The 19,954-nt window shown below is 33.8% G+C and overlaps 2 protein-coding genes across 2 annotated transcripts in view; both read right to left on the bottom strand.

Annotated features, from left to right (window-relative positions):
* The window catches only part of LOC121383791 (polycystic kidney disease and receptor for egg jelly-related protein-like), a 63,292-nt gene extending 61,286 nt beyond the window's left edge, over positions 1 to 2,006 (bottom strand). The window contains exon 1 of the mRNA XM_041513888.1: positions 775 to 2,006. Within this exon, the coding sequence (XP_041369822.1) occupies positions 775 to 1,425 (651 nt within the window). The 5' untranslated portion in view covers positions 1,426 to 2,006. The remainder of the gene's footprint in view (positions 1 to 774) is intronic.
* Positions 2,007 to 3,805: 1,799 nt separating this feature from the next.
* LOC121384267 overlaps positions 3,806 to 19,954 on the bottom strand; it is a 54,133-nt gene continuing 37,984 nt past the window's right edge. Inside the window, exons 13-16 of the mRNA XM_041514584.1 lie at positions 16,405 to 16,559; positions 10,560 to 10,745; positions 8,054 to 8,207; positions 3,806 to 4,270 (exon numbers count right to left, since the gene is read on the bottom strand). Of these exons, the coding sequence (XP_041370518.1) occupies positions 3,987 to 4,270; positions 8,054 to 8,207; positions 10,560 to 10,745; positions 16,405 to 16,559 (779 nt within the window). The 3' untranslated portion in view covers positions 3,806 to 3,986. The remainder of the gene's footprint in view (positions 4,271 to 8,053; positions 8,208 to 10,559; positions 10,746 to 16,404; positions 16,560 to 19,954) is intronic.

Genomic DNA, 19,954 nt, shown 5'->3' with positions numbered 1-19,954 from the left:
TGTCAGGCTTCAGCCTTAATGCATCCTTCGGCCTTGTCATGCATGTACATTAAATACAAATTTGACTAATTAGATACAAAAGCATTGGCTTTGTTTAGCACACATATACTTACACACACACACACACACACATATATATTTATCATATAATATCTGACATTTTCAGTGCAATCAAAGTACGTATGTGATATTTTTCACATCACATACTTTAAGAATTTGATAACTTTGCAAATTAGATGTAAATTAGTCTCGGTCTCAGCACTAGGTTTATTGACATTTATTGACAAGCAAACGTACTTCGGTGACACTCCATGATTGACGTATGCATTCATAGTCATCAAATAAAAACATTTCAATGGCAAAACCGTTAGGCATAACTTTATTTTAATGTAAGGACATTCAAAATGACGTCATTCGAGTTTGACATCATTTCCATTCAAAAATACACCGCGCCACATATTCTTATGTCATTTGAATATCTAGTAATGGCGGACCGGAATTAAAGTTGCGTGTACAGTTTACAAAAACATGTTGTATTAAGCTTGAGCTTATATAATAAAGAGATTATTACCCTCGTGTATTTCGGTATCGTCAATATCATATATTAGGAATAAAAGTAATGTATTATGCTCGCATAATACAATTATCACTATGGTGATAACCTCCCTCCCTCCCTCTCTCCCTCTCTCTCTCTCTCTCTCTCTCTCTCTCTCTCTCTCTCTCTCTCTCTCTCTCTCTCTCTCTCTCTCTATATATATATATATATATACTTACACAGGCAAATTTTTTGTAGGTTTTTTTCCTTATATTTGTGTGAAGAAGAACATTTACGCAGAGCCTAAAGTATCCATCTTGTAGGTAATAGGCTGGCACCTCCAAATGACCACTTTTCTTTTGCTGTGGTATCTGAACTATTTCAAAGTCTTGAAGCTGATGGCAAATCTCAGGATCATTTAATTTTGAAATCATTAATGTCCACTCATATTCGAAGGTAAATTTAGGTTTTTTAGTGAAATCAAGGGCACTAAAATTCAAACGCTTATTTGTGTTGTATAACTTTAGATCTGGTGACTGCAAATATTGATCAGTTCCTGAGAGTTTCATTTTCGAGAAGTATTTGAACTTTGTATCATCGACATACACCACACTAAAGTTAGATGGTTGACTAGACACACTCGAACTTCCGTCAGTATGCCTAAGTTTAACTTGATAATCACCATGGTGTACACACTTATATGCAACTATACTACAGATGGATTTTCCTTTCTGCGCAAAAGTAGGCCTGCAGGAAAATGTGTTCTTACTGTTTGTTGTTTCAGTTACATCAATATAATATTTATATCTCTTGTCTTGATTTTTCAGCACCACATACCAAGTAACAGGGTAATCTATTGCATTTAAGGTTTGGAATGTTGTCACATACATATCAGAAACATATTCTGAAATAAAAGAAAAATATGACACTACTTAACAGTAAATACACAGTGAAACCTGTTTAAACTGAATCACATCGGGGACCTAAGAATTATCTGATTTAGACAGAATGAGGCTCGTGTTTTTAGAATTTTGGAAATTTGAGACCTTGATACTTGGCCAGTTTTGATAGGATTCCGGTCGGTTCAGGGGCTGGTTTAGACAGGTTTCACTTTATTTTTTATACATTGAACAAAATAAGTATATAAAATGAATAATTATTGTAATGCAGGAGACATGAACTAAACTGGCGCTGAAATAATTATACAATAATTGTTTAAAAAATCCCAACAGATACATGTTAACCTGTACAGTTAACCCCCACCTAACGGCCAACCCGAATCTAAGACCACCCAGCTATAAGTCAGACTCAATGGTTGCTTTCAGTGCATTTTGACACCACAAATATGACCACAGCATTTACCTAGCATGTCATAGAAGTGACAAACAATAAATAACGTGGTAAAATCTTGCCTAGTTGTCCACGTGTTGAAGTTAATTACATGACCTACATATGTTGCTCAAACACGTAATTAAAATAGGCTATATGTTTATCTAGTTGGAACAACAAAGCAAACAATTAACAGTGCTACCACTCTGCATTTAAAAAAAAAGAGTATAGAATTAATATTATGATCGCACTGATTCAGGATCTATAGTATATATTTACCAAATCAATATATTCATGATACAGTTAGTTTGGTAAATAAACTGTCAAAATGGGCCTAAAACAAGACTTAGTTAATTATAACAGATACAAAAACTAGTGGAATTCAAACTGAACCTTCTGAATAAATTAAAGGAAAGTACATTAATATTCACATAACAGATACAAAAACTAATGGAATTCAAACTGAACCTTCTGAATAAATTAAAGGAAAGTACGTTAATATTCACATAACAGATACAAAAACTAGTGGAATTCAAACTGAACCTTCTGAATAAATTAAAGGAAAGTATGTTAATATTCACATAACAGACAAAAACTAATGGAATTCAAACTGAACCTTCTGAATAAATTAAAGGAAAGTACGTTAATATTCACATAACAGATACAAAAACTAATGGAATTCAAACTGAACTTTCTGAATAAATTAAAAGAAACTAAGTTAATATTCACATAACAGATACAAAAACTAATGGTATTCAAACTGAACCTTCTGAATAAATTAAAGGAAAGTACGTTAATATTCACATAACAGATACAAAAACTAATGGAATTCAAACTGAACTTTCTGAATAAATTAAAGGAAAGTACGTTAATATTCACATAACAGATACAAAAACTAATTGAAATCAAACTGAACCTTCTGAATAAATTAAAGGAAAGTACATTAATATTCACATAACAGATACAAAAACTAATGGGATTCAAACTGAACTTTCTGAATAAATTAAAAGAAACTACGTTAATATTCACATAACAGATACAAAAACTAATGGAATTCAAACTGAACCTTCTGAATAAATTAAAAGAAACTACGTTAATATTCACATAACAGATACAAAAACTAATGGTATTCAAACTGAACCTTCTGAATAAATTAAAGGAAAGTACGTTAATATTCACATAACAGATACAAAAACTAATGGATTTCAAACTGAACCTTGTGAATAAATTAAAGGAAACTACGTTAATATTCACATAACAGATACAAAAACTAATGGAATTCAAAGCTAATTCTCACTCCAGCCAGTACTCCACAACTAGTGTAACAAAGGCCATGGTATGTACTATCCTGTCTGTGGGATGGTGCATATAAAAGATCCCTTGCTGCTAATCGAAAAGAGTTGTCCATGAAGTGGCGATATCTGGTTTCCTTTTTCAATACCTGTGTGGTCCTTAACCATATGTCCGAGGCCATATAACCATAAATAAAATGTGTTGAGTGCATCGTTAAATAAAACATTTCCTTCCTTCAAATAATGAATTCTCATTAACGTTAGTAATTGATTGAAAATTAGTACTGTACAAAAAATAGGTGTGTGAGACCATCACAACTCACTTTATATACTCAGGCTTTGAACCATAAAATAATTTGAGAGTATGTAATAAAAACAAAACAGATCATCATAACAGCAGTTCTCTTACTAAAAATATATCCATTAATTTCCAAGCTTTTATGATGTGTAATTTTACCTGGTATACTGGCTCTCCGCAAGGCTCAGTGGGTAGGTGTAAACCACTTGCACCGACCAGTGATCCATAACTGGTTCAACAAAGGCCATGGTTTGTGCTATCCTGCCTGTGGGAAGCGCAAATAAAAGATCCCTTGCTGCCTGTCGTAAAAAGAGTAGCCTATGTGGCAACAGTGGGTTTCCTCTAAAAACAGTGTCAGAATGACCATATGTTTGACGTCCAATAGCCGATGATAAGATAAAAAAATCAATGTGCTCTAGTGGCGTCGTTAAATAAAACAAACTTTACTTTTTTTGGTATACTGGCTAATAAAAAGAACGGATGTTTTGGGGTTTGTTTAGTTTTTTCTTCTTTTATAAATAGAAAGGGCATTTTACTCACCACAGTTTCCTTCATCGTACTTTTGTGGGCAATGGCATTCGTGTCTTGTACCGTAGTCCAAACATATGGTGCCGTCATCACAAGGCATGGAAGCGCAGGCATCATTTGCCGAGCAAACATGACCAGGAGAAGGGAGATAATAATTATTAAAAGGACTACATGTCTCCACAGACAGCTTACATTGTTTGTACATACACACGAAGGAATGAAGTGATGTCATTGAGTACATACTGGGCTGAGGACTTCCACATTGGTAATTTACTTTTACCTTCTTAACTACAATAAATTTACACAATCAAATAAATCAACACACAACAAATATTAAATATATAATTAATTATAGTCGTTCAAAGCCTCCATTTTAATACTGTCAGTCTGACTGACATAAAAAGAAAACTAAAAGTGTTATGGAAATATAATTAAACCCCCCCACTAGTTTTGTGTCTGCAATTCTGCACAGATGTTATAAATCACTTCTTGAATGCCATGATTCTTTTATTAACCCTGCTTAATCTTAATTTCTCCTTTTTTTTTTTTCTTTTTTTTTTTTAAACTTTATTGCCACCCCCCCCCCCCCAAAAAAAGAAGAAGAAAAAAAAGTTTTAAAAAGTTGAAATTCTCCTTTTTTTTCACCAAAATAAATCAAAACATTTTATTTGTTTACTTCTTTGTTAGGATTGTCCACCCGTAATGAAGAGAATGACACAAGCATGCATTTGTATAGCATATCAAATATACTGTCAAAAAATAAACGCATAGATGAAATATTCATGGAATTATCTCTTTAATACAAAATTTGACATGAATATGTGACAATGTTCGTCACTAAACAGCGTTGCATGAGGGCGCTGAAATCAGTACCTTGTGTGGCCACCAGCAGCAGCAATCACTGCGCGACATCTCCTTGGCATAGACTGAAAAATCTGAATCCGGGCATGTGGAATCCTAGCCCATTCTTCCTGCAGTGTATGTGACAGTTGCGGAAGCGTCTGAGCGTCACGCTGGCGTACACGTCTGTCCAGTTCATCCCATAGATGTTCAGTGGGGTTGAGATCTAGCGATCTTGATGGCCATGGCAGCACATTAATGTTCTCATTCTGTAGGCATTGTCCTAATGAAAGAGTTCTCTCTGTCAATCCAAAATGGGAAGCATGTGACGGTGAAAAATTTCATCCCGGTAGTGTACAGCTGTCAGGTTGCCTTGTACAAACACAAGTTCACTTCTGCTGGTGTATATCATGATACTCCCTCCACTGAATCTGTCAACTTGGGCAACGCAGTTGTTGGCAAAACGTTCATTGCGGCATCTATAAAGACGATGTCGTCCATCATGTAGCTGTAGAAGGAAACATGACTCGTCGCTGAACCATACTCACCACCAGTTTCCCAAGTTCCACCCCTGTACATTCGTCCACCAGCGAACACGTAAATGTTGATGTTGACATCGCAGGACGGGGCCAACACACGGTCTCCTAGTCCGTAAACCAGCTTCACAAAGTCGGTTCCGAATAGTTTGTGCAGACACCCTTCTCAAACCAGGTATGTGTCCAGCAGTGTTCGTTGCAGTTTGATGATGTAAGTGCAGAACCCAGATTAGCGATCTTGTGGTGCAGTTGTTATGCAAGATCTTCCACTTCTGGGCCGGTCTTCAGCTGATTGAAACTGCTGGTACCTGTCCCAGAGACGTGAAATGGTGCTCTAGCTGATGGACGTTCATGTGGCGTGCGACTGCTGACTGCGATTCACCTAACTGGAGGCAGCTTATTGCAATGTTTCGATTCGGCAGCCTTAGTCTTAGCATCTTGTAACTCGTCTATTTTGAAATGGAAATGAGGCATCATTGCCAGAACTGCAGCTTTAAATATCCATCACTACCCCAATCCCCCCCCCCCCCCCCCCCCCCCCCGAGTTTCACATGCATTCGCCAAAAATCTGACCATTTCACCCCGATTTCCTGCAAATGTCGCACGTGTGTTAAATTTGTTTTAGGGTGCATTTGGGCATGCTGTTCCATTCCAGGAACATTAACAAACATGGTCATTCAGCAACATTGTACAAAAAAACGATATTTTGTAAAATCAAACACTTTTCTTCTTTCCCTATGATCACCTATGCGTTTCGTTTTTGACAGAGTATATTTAACATTATATAAACAATCATTTATATACAAAACATGTAGCATATCAAATATTTAACATATAATAACAATCATTCATATAGCATAACAAATATGTAACATTATATAAAACAATCATGCATTCATATAGCATATCAAATATTTAACATACATTATAATAACAATCAATCATAATTGCATATCAAATATTTAACATATACATGTAATAACAATAATTCATATAGCATATCAAATATTTAACATATAATAACAATCATTCATATAGGTAGTACTAAACCAAATAACTTCCAGCTGGGTCAAAGTTCGAGGTGCACCAAACTTTTGATAGAGTAGTTGACACCACAAGCCCTGTGATTGGTGATAAATGTGAGTGTGTTGGTTGTAAAAAAAAAATTAGTTTCATCTGGGCAAAACATTTATGCAATTTTAGTTCATCTAGTACCAATTACTGTTGCAAGTACTGAAATGAGCAGCTTGGCCCCCAATTTATATCTGTGCAGGTAGGAGTTTTAGCCACATGTTACTATTGTCATATGTGATTTGATTTGGTAGTATATATATATAGTATATTATCTATTTAACATAATTATAATAACAATTATTTTTATAATTCACGTATGCATGTACATGAAGTATCATTAAAGTTATTTAAATATCATTTGTGTATGTGTGACTTTTTGTATCTGTTGGGATCAGGGGACGGGACATAGCCCAGTGGTAAAGCATTCTCTTAAAGGGACACACCCTAGTTACGTTTATTTGTTAACCATTACGGCGTTGTTTTTCGCTATTAAACCCCATTTTTCACAAATAAAATTGCACTTTACTTACATTTTATTATTTAGAATACACATTTCCATTCACCTGAAGTGCTTTTTGGTAATCCTGATGTTTGTAAAACCACGAATTGCAATTTTTGAATTTTTTCACAAAACGTGTTGTCGAGAAAAAACTGTTAAGCAAGCGAGATCCAATCTATTTTTAATGTCACAGACGTTGGTATATCACGTGACCGTTATCATTTTGGTTCGGTTTGTTTTCTCGTGCACGGTTCGCGCAATCAACATCCGATTTGTTGTTGTTCATTTGTGAGATTTTTCTTCACAGTTCGTGTACATTTTCAGTAACAATAAAGTTCAGACAAGTAAGTGTCTCAATACAAAACGTTACAAACCCTTAAAACCAATAATTTTGCTAAGTCTTACGATATCTGGAGAGGGGATACAACCAGGACAGAACAGTTGGAACATGTCCAGGAGAGGTGAAACGAACGCACCCCAAGTCTGTGAAATTTGTCGTGACGTAGGCATTGTTGTGCTTCTACCGGTGACATCAGAATACTAACTTTCAAAATTATTTCAAGCAATTGGGACATGGGGATTCCCATGGTATTTATCGATATAAAACCTGCTTTTTCACCCCATTTGATAAAAACGTGATCTAAGTGTGTTACAGGTTTGTTGATTAACCAAATTATAATTTATTTTCGCTGGATGGAACTAGGGTGTGCGGCTTTAATGCGTGGTTGGTCTGGGATCGATCCCCGTCGGTGGGCCCATTGGGCTATTTCTCGCTCCAGCCAGTGCACCGACGTGGTATGTACTATCCTGTTTGTGGGTTGGTGCATATAAAAGATCCCTTGCTGCTAATCGAAAAGAGTAGCCCATTAAGGGTTGACAGCAGATTTCCTCTCTCAATATCTGTGTGGTCCTTAACCATATGTCTGACACCATATAACCGTAAATAAAATATGTTGAGTATGTCATTAAATACAACATTTCTTTCTTTCTTTGTTTCTTTATCTTTCAAGCCACTTTGCACAAGTTCTTAGGTGCAGACTGACCAAATCAAAACAACGCTAGCTGCTACAGCAAATTAAGCCAAGATAATAAATAAAATGAACTGTTAAACAACAGCATTACCTTCTGGATATGCAGGACACCCATACAGTTGAAAACTAAAACTAAACGCAACATGTGTCTTGTACTCCCATTTTATGATAATCATTTGGCCCACAACTGATGGCTTCAACTGATGTGTCTTGTAGACATACGGAGTAGGTCCACAGTCAAAATCCTAAAAACAAATCCTCGATATTGTAAAGAAGTAGTATCAAAATTACATAAACGTCTTAAACATCTTCCTTTAAACATATGCAGTGAAACCACTCAAGACTGGACACCCTCAGGATCAAGCAGTGAAACCGCTCAAGACTGGACACCCTCAGGATCAAGCAGGGAAACCGCTCAAGACCGGACACCCTCAGGATCAAGCAGTGAAACCGCTCAAGACCGGACACCCTCAGGATCAAGCAGGGAAACCGCTCAAGACCGGACACCCTCAGGATCAAGCAGGGAAACCGCTCAAGACTGGACACCCTCAGGATCAAGCAGTGAAACCGCTCAAGACCGGACACCCTCAGGATCAAGCAGTGAAACCGCTCAAGACTGGACACCCTCAGGATCAAGCAGGGAAACCGCTCAAGACCGGACACCCTCAGGATCAAGCAGGGAAACCGCTCAAGACCGGACACCCTCAGGATCAAGTAAAAGTCCAATTTTAAAGGGTATTCAAGTTGGAGAGGTTGTTTTGTACTGATATTTAAAAAGAGATGATTAAAAACATCTGCGTTTGAGAGAATTCTGGTTTACAAAGGGTCTGGTTTTGAGGGGTTTTACTGTAGTAGTTTTAGGAGCAAAATATCAGGGTGTTCAATTATGTTTTGCATTTAAGTAGGAGGCTGCACTATTCAAAGTAGGCAGCCATGTTATACCCCTTCCAATTTTGTTGTAATCTGCAATACTAACTTTAATTTGTTGAATGTTGAACAACCAAAGACCAAGCATGAGGAATCTGATGTCATGCAGAATAGAAGTTCATGCAATTCACTGATCAAAACTATCTGACTAATTATTGTTGTACACATTAGTAAGACATTGATGTCCTGTTGGCTTTTGCTTTTTCACATGTTAAATATCCATGAAACAATTGGACAATTTCTGGAAAACCATTCCATTAAACATAATATATGTTTGCTTGCTTTTCATACTCTGCATGAGATGCAGTGATGCTATTTCACTATTCCATGTGTTATGGTTTTTCAAAGGAATTGAAGAACTCTTAGAATTGATGGTTACTTTGAACAAACAGAAATGTTTTGAACAATTAATTTGTAAAGTGTATGGCCTGACAATAGACAGCGTAGACAAAGTATGAAATGTTCTATCTCAGAAACTGTACGCAGATGACACATTTGGTGGCATGCACATATTGGGCTATTTCTCGTTTCAACCAGTGCTCCATGACTGGTACATCAAAGGCTCTAGAGTCCTTACTACTAATGGAAAAATGTAGCGGATTTCCTCTTTGAAACTATACATCAAAATTAACAAATATTTAACACCCAATAGCCAATGATTAATAAATCAATGTGCTCCAGTGTTGTCATTAAACAAAACCAACTTTAATTTTCTTATTTTGTAGCATTTATGACAGCAAATAATACCTTTCATAAGACTTGGATGTTGATTTAATACATTTTATGACCTATGGCCGCCATTTTGTTTTCCGCCACATTGTTTTTTATCATTTGACCACAAACTAAATTTTCAATATAGATTTTTATAAATATTCAGCATCTCCAAATTAGATTTAAAATCTATTTTGGAACAAATCCTAAAACAAATGCTTGGACCTGAATATAAAAGGCATATGTATTTTATTTAAAAAAAAATTTTTTTTAGTGTTAAACAAGCATTTTTAAATTCTAAATATTACTAATGTTACTTATTTAACACCAAAAGGCAAAATTTATGTGTGTTTGTATGCCCTTTAATGAAAAAACAAAAATGAAGAAGAAATATAAGAGCGTATTTTTAATATGTTATACTAGATACTTATATGGATGTGAAAAACAAAAACATCATTTCTGTTCTTATTTGTTTTGGGTTTACATAATTTTAGTTTAAATTGACTGGACTACAAGGGAAAGACTAAAATATAATTGATGATAGTAGAATGATATTTTAAACACCATGCTACAGGTAACAGGGTTCATAGCCTTAAAGACCAAACAAATTTAAAGACTTTTACCTGCCATTTTCAAAGACTTTCAAAGACAATAGAATGCAATAAAAATACCAAATCAGTTTGTTTACGTTGCTGTCCATGGCAAAAAATTTAGCTTTTTTTACATGCATCATGACAGATTAAACCTTGTAACTGGAAAATATCCAGTGCATGCAACTGTAAAAGATATCATTGCTTTGGCTATGATTTGTGAGAATTTAAAGACTTTTAAAGATTTTTATTACAATTCAAAGACTTTCAAAGACATAAAAAACCCATTTTCAAATTCAGAGACTTTGAAGGAATTTAAAGACCGCTATGAACCCTGTGTAAGAACAAGTGCCTGTTTCTCAAACTTACCTTTATTACGCCATTCTCTAGATAAGTTTTACTGGATACTCTAGTTGCCAATGAATACACAAAGTTGAACTTGTACTCATATGTTTTGCCTGTTTCTTGTTGTTTCGTATTCAAACCTGAGACTATATGTCCATGCAGACTACTACACTTGAATGAATGGATCCGGAAAGTATAGCCAAGAAAAATCTGCAGAATTCACAAATGGTATTATAAAAAACAAAGTACAATATACTGTACATCATAAAATATTAGCGATCTTAAAATTTAGCAAAATCCTGACATATTAGCGACATAAAAGTTTAGCAAGATCATCATACAAGAAACTAAAAAAGTATAAGCTTTTGTAGGATCAGCTGAAATAATGTTTTGGACCAATTTTGATATTGCTCAATGTACAAAGCATAAAGTTAGAAGAAAATTGCCGTAATGAGCATGCTAACTATTGTCGACTGCTATCCTTCTGGCATGCATTGCATGTAACCATTGTTTTGTTCTGTTAATAATCACTGCAAACAAAGTCACACAAAAGGTTATCAAAACAGTCCGTTGTATGTCTCTTTAAATCCGGAATCATAAAATATTAGCATCTTGTATGGACTTGCTAAATTAACTAAAATTTTATGTTTGATATACTGTACTAGTATTAATATTTGCGATTGTATCCACAACAAATTATTTCAAAATACAATTGGTTATTTTACGTCATTATTTAAAAACATGACAGTGGTGTCTAAAATATTAAAACGTATACTTATTTTTTAATCAAATATCCACAGATGTCATTTAACATATGATTTCTTAATTTTGATTTAAAATGTTATATAAAAATACAGAACTTAATCATTTTTTGTAAAATTAATAAGCAACTTAAACATTGGGTATTGAGGTACATCTGTATCATAACATGGTAATTTAATAAAAGACATAACAATAAACCAATACAAATAAATTACAAACAACCCCAGCATTTAAGCAGTTATAAATAAACAAATAAAACAAAATAAACATTAACAATACTAACACCATTTCAAAAAATAAAATAGCATCCATACCCAATCCTCTATAGAAATGTTTAACATTAAAAAATAACACTTTACAAATTACATAAACATAAAACAACGTACTTAAAAAGTGAAGATTAATTTTTTTTTTCCAGTGCCCTGCAAATCTCCATAATATGTGTATAATATAGTGACTCAGTTATGGAAATATTAAATGAATGAAAGCGAAGTTTCGGTTATAACAAATAACCAACCAAATGTCGTCACATTTTTAAACAACCCAATAAGTGGCCGTACAAGCAACCTGTATACACTGTAATTATCAGAAAAATACTAACCTGTATATTATATATGGGTAATACTGTAAATCATAAAATATTCGTGAACTTAAAATTTAGCAAAATCCAAGTAAGTGTCATATTAGTGAAATAAAACTTATATTAAATATATTACGATTGTAATGTGTATGTATTGTGGAGAAGGCCTTTTTTTCTTCTTTCTTTTTTTTTTTTATTTATTTATTATCTCCAGATCAAGCAGACAAAGTCAAGGTTGGGGAAGGTCAAGTAAGTTGTGTAACTTGTGCCTAATCCATTTGTTCTTTAAAAAGCAATAAAATATCTTTCAATCAATGCTCGCTACAATTTCCTGATTTACAGTAATACATATTATTTACCTTTTGAATTTCAGTATTATATGACTACATCGGTATACCAGTGATACTACTTATCCAGACATAATATACCAGATAGTATCATATTCATTGATGCAGTAATAATACATATTATTTACCTTTTGAATTTCAGTATTATATGACTACATTGGTATACCAGTGATACTACTTATCCACACATAATATACCAGACAGTATCATATTCATTGACGCAGTAATAATACATATTATTTACCTTTTGAATAATAATAGTAGTACATGTACTACAGCGTCGTCTTTGAATAAAAATAGAGTAAATCATATAACAGCAAACGTATTACAATTATATAAATACAACTGGTCAACCAAAAATACTAAATGGCTGCCCCCAGTTAACTGGAATAATCACGTTTTTTTATTAATTCTAAAATTACAAATTTTTCATGTGATAAACTGTTGACTGAGTTTGTGTTGGTGGTCTGGTTATGCATCGACTCATATTTAACCTGACTTACGCCCTAGTTTCAGCCCACGAAAATTTATTCTAATTTTGGTTAATCTACAAAACTGTAACACACTTAGATCATATTTTTATAAAATAGAGTGAAAAAGCAGGTTTTATATCAATAAATACCATGGGAATCCCCGTGACCCAATAACGTGAAATAATGTTTAAAGTTAGTATTCTGATGTCACTGGTAGGTGTCGCTCGAAGCACAGAAATGCCTATGTCACACAACAAATTTCCCAGAGTGCACACAGACTTGGGGTGCGTTCCTTTCACCTCTCCTGGGCATGTTCCAACTGTTCTGTCCTCTCCAGATATCGTAAGACTTATTGGTTTTAAGGGTTTTTAACGTTTTGTATTGAGATACTTACTTGTCTAAACTTTATTGTTAATGAAAATGTTCACAAACTGTGAAGAAAAACCTCACAAATGAATGACAAGCAAACGACAACAAATCGGATGTTGACTGCGTGAACCGTGCACAAGAAAACAAACCGAACCAAAATTATAACGATCATGTGGTATACCAATGTCTGTGACGTTGAAACAGGAAGATCCCCTCTAAAAATAGATTAGCGTTGCTTGCGTTTTTAAGAATTTGGTATTACAAACACTAGGATTACCAGGATTACCAAAAAACACTTCAGGTGAATGGAAATGTATATTCTAAATAATAAAATGTAAGTAAAGTGCAATTTTATTTGTGAGAAAATGGGTTTAGTAGCGAAAAACAACGGCGTAATGGTTAACGGCGTAATGGTCCCTTTAAGGAAACTGACTAAATTTTTCCATTAGCAGCAAGGGATCTTTTACATGCATTTTCTAATAGACAGCACATATATGGCATTTAATTTGATACACCAGTTGTGGTACACTGGTTTGAACAGGGAAAATAACAATCATAAAATATGTGCACTGAGAGAATTCAGTTATACGACTCGAGCACCTTGGGTGAGTCCTCTACCGACTGAGCAAGATGCCGTCCTGAGCAAAATACCGCTCTTCAGATAGTGACCCACAGGTTAAGTGCTCAACATCAGTTATCACTCATGTTTTCCACCCATAATCAAGGATGCTATTAATAATCAGAAGCCAGTAATTTCTTTACCACAAATTTTATAAATATTTACTGAGTAGTAGAATTACAAAGAATACATGCTTCCCATGGAAATGTTGGTAATTTTACATTTGTGCTATGCATTTGAAAGCTGAGGTCAGGTCATAGGGCTTTACGTGCATATTCAGAGCAAGCGGTTGTAGCGCACGCCTTTGAAAGCTTATCCCTGAGTGATTATTATTACTATCAGCTAGGAGTTAATGAATGGTGTTGATATTTATCATAAACCAATGGAACTGTGTCATTGTTAAGCTTCGATATCAACTTGTTTACGTCAAATATCATATTCATAGCAAACAGTAATATAGCCACCTATAATTTCATTTTCATCTGCTATTTGTGTTCTTAATTACATTGCTGATAATGATGGTGTAAACATTTTTAATGAAGACACTTTGCTTTTCACTCTACGTTAAAGTTTCGTGTTTAGATCCGTTTCTCACAAACTGTAAGTCCTAGATCAATGAAACTTGGTTTATAGTTGCATCTCAATGCACATGAACCAAAAAAAATGTAATTAAAATTAAATTTTAATTGAATATTTTTAATTAAATTGGTTTTAAATAAATTTAAAAAAAAAAGCACCCCAAAACTCACCATGCACTGAGATGAACATCTTATATGGATGAAACTATCAATGACACCAAATAAGAGTATGATAGCTAGGTGAGACATTGAATTCTGCTGAATTCTTCTTTGTCGTTATTTAGCATAAATACTGGGCTACGTCCTGCCACCCTCTCTAAAACAGACACCCACATGCAGCAGGACCAAGTAAAAAATCTTATTTTAAGTGGTATGCAGTTCATTACTGATATTTCCAAATGAGACCAAGAAAAATGATGCGTTTTGTTTAGTGTCATAATACTACTATGTACTACTACTAATAAAATCTTTATAGCAGATAGCTCAATTATTTCTACACTATTCTTCTCTGAGGCCTTCTTACTAATCATAGCAATAATATTAATCGTCTTATTAATTATTAATCCCAGTTAATTTTAAAGTAAATATAGTAACGACTCAATAAAGTGGTGTGTTTAATTTAAATTACACATTGGCATTGGTTGACTCACATTCTTAGTATAGCATTAATAATAAGAATAATAATATGTCTTGTCAGCTTCACTATAAGACAAAAATGCAGCTTTAAAATCATATTCTGGAAACGTTTTCAGCAAGTAACTCAATCACCTAACTGGCGACAGTGGGTTTCCTCTAAAAAAACAGTGTCAGAATGACCATACATGTATGTTTGACATCCAATAGCCGATGATAAGATAAAAAATCAATCTGCTCTAGTGGCGTCGTTAAATAAAATAAACAAACTTTAGAATCATTTTCTCTATACACATGAGGCTACCAATAAATAATTTTTGGCATGTAGCAGGAATTATCCGTTAACTGTTTCAGTGGTACGTTGTCGTTTGTGGACATATATTTGAAGTTTTCCAACAGTGTTGACTTTTTCATGAGAAATAACAAAGAACTGTCACATTCAACAACATGGTCATAAAAATAAAGTTAAAACAAGCAAAGAAAGCAAGATTAAACTTAACTCACTCATAAACATGGCATGGTTTAGAACCGAATGCTTATGCATGCTCACCAAAACTGGTTCACCCATGAAATTAAACCTTTGGTTTTTTTCAATATGCATAATTAAAGGAGACCGGACACCAAAAGACATGTAGTGTGTAATGGATTAAGTTAGCGTCAAAGACCGCATTACTCTAACGCCCGGTTCGCTGCGAGGCACCGGTCAGCTGCGCATCTTAGGTTTGGGGTAAAAACAGAAGTGGGTGGGATTATGCATAGATCTGAACGAAAGCAAGGCAATACATCATCGGTGAGAGTTACCAAGCAATACCGGTACACGTGTTGATTCTTTGGTTGTGCCTTTTAGTCGTCTTTTTTTTCTTCTTGTCTTTTTGTCTCCAGGTTTATCGAAAATTTAATTTACAAAATTATGACGTGTCATATTTACATCTATGCTGAACAAGAGTTATGATGAAATATTATTAAATTGTGTGTGCTTTTCTTATAATTAGGTCCATTTGCTTCAGTTTACATTAAAAATGTCATAAAAAAATGTTTGTATGCTAGTCTATGACCGTGAGGCTTCCTCGTCTTCGTCGGCAGTTGATTCATCCGAATTTTCGTCTAAGAACTTTCCAGGATTAGGGACAAAGTCTCTGATAAGTGGTTCAAACTGATACGGTTTTGATGCCATTAGCACAAGCTGGACACAATTCTTCGTCACTCGAATCCCAAGTTCGTCCATGCTGCTTGGTAGTTTCTTCAGTTTTCCTCTCATCGATGACGTCACGGGTCTAGCTCATCAATTGTCGACAGTTTCCGGCAAACATCGGAGATCGGCGAAAAAAAAATCCAACCAAGACTGGCACGCTTAACTTAGTCAATAAGGGGAGCGCGGTAGTTGCGTGTTGTGGTTTATGATGGCAAACAATTCATTACGCCGTATATATGATTTGGTGTCCGGTCTCCTTTAACAAAAATGTGATAAAAATATTGAATATGCAACACATTATTGAATGAAAATTTACCTTCATAAAGTCTTTTCCATAGTTTGATTCGAAAAAGCGCAAGTGATTTTTGAGATCACGGAGGACAGAGATCATTGAAAGGGGGGATCTCTTGCCCCTACTAATGGTACCGGGTTTAAGTGGCCACACTCCTCCGATTATTGGCATGTCACAGTCTAAAAAATAAAACAAATGGACGATAGAAGTAAATTACCATGTATATATGATATCCATTTCTGACAATTTATATAACTGAACAAAATGTCACCTATATATATATATATATATATACCCACCTCTAATTAAAACCCTGAAATAAAACAAATTCTTTACCTGTTTACAAGCAGAAATTCAGTCTGCATACATGTATATTTTTAAAGTATAACAAATTAACATTTAAAAAAAAAAAAAAAAGTATAATAATGTTTGGGCATTTTTGCATTTTTCAAATTAACAATACCGTAAGATGATATCACATCATACTGACATTGTTCAGACAAACAGATCAATTATACATTCTCATTTCTATTAATATCATTTCATCATTATGTTCAGGATCTGTAGTAGATACAAAAGTAGTCTAAAATTAGCAGGTCAATGCCTTGTAAAATTGCCGTGAGAAAAGACATTAGACCACTAACTGAGCATATTGAGCATTTAAAGTACAAAAAAAACTTTTCAAGCAGAAAATAGGTATTAATAATTGTACATAAATGCATTTCTTAGCAATTTTGTTAAACTTACTATAAAGACAAGATTACTGAATGATCTAACATTGTATATAAAACAATGTTTTAATGTATAGAAGTACAAAATATACTGCTGCTGTACTACACTGCATATTTATAATGTTACTAAGTGATTAACATGATTACATTAAATAAAACAAGACAATTAAGATTACTGAATTATCTAACATTGTATATAAAACAATGTATACTGCTACTGTACTACACTGCATATTTATAATGTTACTAAGTGATTAACATATGATTACATTAAATAAAACAAGACAAGATTATTGAATTATCTAACATTGTATATAAAACAATGTATACTACCACTGTACTACACTGCATATTTATAATGTTACTAAGTGATTAACATACGATTACATTAAATAAAACAAGACAAGATTACTGAATTATCTAACATTGTATATAAAACAATTTATATTGCCACTGTACTGCACTGCATATTTATAATGTTACTAAGTGATTAACATATGATTACATTAAATAAAACAAGACAAGATTACTGAATTATCTAACATTGTATATAAAACATGTATACTACCACTGTACTACACTGCATATTTATAATGTTACTAAGTGATTAACATATGATTACATTAAATAAAACATGTGGTGTTTTAGTTTCTAATTTGTGTTTCCCTTATTAGGCGGTGATATTCATGTTAAATAACTGTTCAATTGGGGTAAAATAAAAGTTGATATGAAATGACAATTTATATTAAAGTGGGTATTAATGTAGAAATACAAGGATATAAATTTAAATGTAAATTAAAACTTGTTTTAATGCCTTTTATACAGGTACGATTTTGTTACAATTTAATAATTTGGCCACAAGGGAACTATTTCCACAAAAGAATGTTCCTGGTTATTGCGCAAGGGGACATGGGGTTGTGAGGTGAAAAGCCCCTAAGGTGCATTAATCCCACTGGTACCATTCTGTGGAAAAGCCAAGCTACACGAGGTACATGGTTATTTATCAAACCATTCTTAATTTTGACCCACCGCCTTCCCTCACTTCACCACCTTTAACCTATGGCAGTTTATCTGATGTAAGTTTGTGATGTACATGTACAGTGATAGTCATTTATGCATTGTTTTAAAACATGTTAATCTATGTATGAATGTAACTGTGTGTTTGCAATATTGTTTTAACCATGTTATATTATGTCTGAAAGTAATAATATGTATATGCAATTTAGCTGTGGGTAGGCGTTTGTTCTGAACAAAGACCATTCTTTACTCATCACAAAGATTGGAGTATAAACATACGTTTTGTATACTCTGTGTTACATACTAGTATTTACATGTCATGTAACTAATTCTGTCATTTTGAATAAACGGCCTTTTCATTCACTATCCACCTGTCTCCTGTTTTGTTTATCATTGGTCTTATAAGCTTGCTCTCTTGAGGATCCTGTATAATATGTCTCTATGATGTCCATTGATTTGTAGACAGCTTACCACATTTTTATGCAAGTGATAAGATAAATAACATTTGAAGAACAGCATGTGATAGTATGTTTTATGGGTTAAATATGTCCAGGTCTGATGCTTATAAACTTGTATAGTCTATAGACTTGAGACTAACTGTCTGAGACACTAATGTCATGACAACGCCATACAAATTGTATGTGTGTGACGTCAATGACCTGCCAACTCTAATGAAATAAAACTCCTAGTCTTTTTGTTTTGATTGGGTCATTACAGAAAGTGTCACTTCTATGTACCTGCACAATTTCGCTTTTATTTATATGTAGAAAACTAAGTTTGTTGTCTTTAAAGATACCTTATTAATAAGATCACATTCTCATAGCATATTTTTTTCTTTGGTAACCAGCTTTGATAGAGATTTTATTCAGGATTAGTGGAAAATGTCATTGGTGTTACCTGTCCTAAGTGTAGTACACGTGTATTTTAAGCATATAGGTTTTATGTAATTAATGTTTAATTTCAGGTTCTTAGAGGAGTATGTACCTTTAAGTATGGTATTTAGTATGTATTTCATTAATGTTTATTTTCAGGCTGTAACAACTACAGGTTGAACAACATATCACTATAATTAACATTTTATCACCTTTTTCTAGTATTGCCCTGTACTTGTGATGTGTTCGTGTATGCTGGTCAACCATGCGTGACCACATCAGTGCAGTCAGTGTGAGCTCTTTTGGTAGCCATACATGTAGCTACAATACAAACACCCAAGCTATCTTTAAACTTTGACCCTTGTCTCTTTCTCTCCCCTTGTCTCTTTCTCTCCCATTAGCTAATTAACGCTCACCTGTATCTGCATGCTTTCTTTGGACTGACCAGACAGGACAGAATTATTTAGTATTTGGAGAAACAAGTTCAGATCACAGAGAAATAGTAGAAGTTTAATTTAAAGGTTTCCCCAGTTGTTATGGAATATATCAACACAATGCCTACGTGTAATTCATATGGTATGTTAAGCTACAGGTTAAGTCTAATACTTATATATTTGTAATTTTAAATATACTCTTGTAATTTATATCCTTTCTTTCATAAACTCATTAATGATAAAGCTAAGTATATCTCTTTATTACGTCAAATAATAATTATAATTACAATCATTTAAATAACCCTATTTACTATAAATTATCTCCCCTTTGCTATAATCAATGATTATATTTGGTGGTCACGAATTGATTATTATATATACATGTATGTTAACATGATTAATGATCGTGATGACAGTATTTAGGATAAAGAGGATGATGATTCATAATCATCAGAATGATAATTAATGCTTAATGACGGTTTTCTATGATTTGCAATGTATTTCATTAATATATGCCTGA

Source organism: Gigantopelta aegis, chromosome 10 (genome assembly GCF_016097555.1).
Source record: "Gigantopelta aegis isolate Gae_Host chromosome 10, Gae_host_genome, whole genome shotgun sequence".
NCBI lineage: Eukaryota > Metazoa > Mollusca > Gastropoda > Neomphalida > Peltospiridae > Gigantopelta > Gigantopelta aegis.
This window is presented reverse-complemented; position numbering and strand designations above follow the sequence as displayed.